Source organism: Primulina eburnea, chromosome 12 (genome assembly GCF_022965805.1).
Source record: "Primulina eburnea isolate SZY01 chromosome 12, ASM2296580v1, whole genome shotgun sequence".
In the NCBI taxonomy this organism is placed as follows: Eukaryota; Viridiplantae; Streptophyta; class Magnoliopsida; order Lamiales; family Gesneriaceae; genus Primulina; species Primulina eburnea.
The window spans coordinates 11,144,280-11,145,882 of record NC_133112.1 but is presented as its reverse complement, the minus strand read 5'-3'; the positions used below and the strand labels follow the sequence as shown (position 1 = coordinate 11,145,882).

Below are 1,603 nucleotides of genomic sequence, written 5' to 3'. Positions count from 1 at the left end.
AAAGCAAGGGTCCTGTATAGGGTTGTGCCACCGCCAGCTTCTGTCGCTCAGTCTTCAAGCCTTAAGTCTGTAAGCTTTTAAGTTTCAAACATTTTAAATGATTTACTATTATCACATGCATGTTAACATGATTTATGCTTTACGATGATCCATTGTACATGTTTAACTACCGTTACGATTTGAGGTTTATTATTATAAAAAACTAGATTGATTACATGATGGGTTACGTTTACAAATTGAACTGTATTCAGATCATCCCTCCCAGACGCGACTCCAGCGTTGATACTCCACCCCCACCACTGCCTTTGGACCCAACTACCCGAGTTTTGGAGGGTATGGCTAGGCTACTGGAGTAGGTACAGCAGGCTTCTAGGCCTCAGACAGATGTGTTTTAGCAGTTTGGCTGGCTTAACCCGAAGGAGTTCGGGGGTACCACCGATCCATTTGTGGCAAGAGGGATGGATTAGGTCTCTAGAGTTACACTTTGAGTGCTTACAGATGAGGGATGGTGACCGGGCCAGGTGCGCCATTTATATGCTGAGGGACAACGCATCACTGTGGTTGGAGAGAGCTTCACATGCAGTGGATGTTGCTACTCTCACTTGGGCCAGGTTTAGGGAGATGTTCTTCAGGAAGTATTTCCCAGCTGACGTTAGGGGCCGCGTGACGAGGGAATTCATGAGTCTCCGGCAGGGGGACTTATCTGTGGCGGATTTTATCCACAAGTTTGACAGGGGCTGTCATTTTGTGGCCATGATAGCGGGAGATGCCATCCAGAAGCTGAGGCATTTCCTAGATGGACTAACACCCACTCTTCGCCGGTACGTCATGATGATGAGGCCGACAGGTTATGATGAGGCCACTGTCTGTGCTTTTCAGGCAGAGCAGACACTGCGAGAAATAGAACCCAAGATTCATAGGAAGCGGCATAAGACTCAGTCCAGTTCCCGGCCTCAGAAAAACCAGTTTACTGGGCCGCCGAGTCAGCAAGGGAAGCAGAAGCCCCAAGGGCAGTTTAGGAGGCCACAGAAGCATGTTCCATTTTGGCGAGTGCAGGTGGGGAACCTTTAAATGCTTCTTTTGCGGATAGGAGGGCCATAAAGCAGCGGATTGCCCTCGGAACAAGGGCCCCATTACTAGCCGGGCTTATGTGATGCATGCCGAGGAGATTGAGGCAGAGCCAGACTCGACATTGATTACGGGTAACTCTTTTGTTTAAGATTTTAATTGTCGCATAATTGCATGGATTTATGCTTGCATGAGGATTAAATTGCGAGATTGATAACATAGAAGGAATTAGGATGCATGCTCTACCTATTTTGGATGAAGAATTTAATTGTTTGATTTTAGAATTTTAGGGACCCATTTGTAATAACTTATAATTTGAGGACCTAATTGCAAAAAAAATCGAGAATTCTTGGATTTGAATTCGAAATTGAGAAAGGTTCATATTGTAATTTTGAAAATTTGAAGGACCCGGTGCAATTTTCAGAACTTGGAGGGGCTAATTTGAAATTTTTGATTTTCTGAGGATTAAATTTGGAATTTTTGGAATGTTTGGGTTATTTCAGTGATTGTTTGAGGATTTTGGGTTAATTGCCAT

At 44.5% G+C, this 1,603-nt stretch overlaps 1 protein-coding gene across 1 annotated transcript; it reads left to right on the top strand.

Annotated features, from left to right (window-relative positions):
- The first annotated feature begins 384 nt into the window (after positions 1–384).
- On the top strand, positions 385–1,071 carry LOC140806654 (uncharacterized). Its single transcript, XM_073163207.1, has one exon. It carries the CDS (start codon positions 385–387, stop codon positions 1,069–1,071), a length of 687 nt encoding a protein of 228 aa, XP_073019308.1.
- Positions 1,072–1,603: the final 532 nt, after the last annotated feature.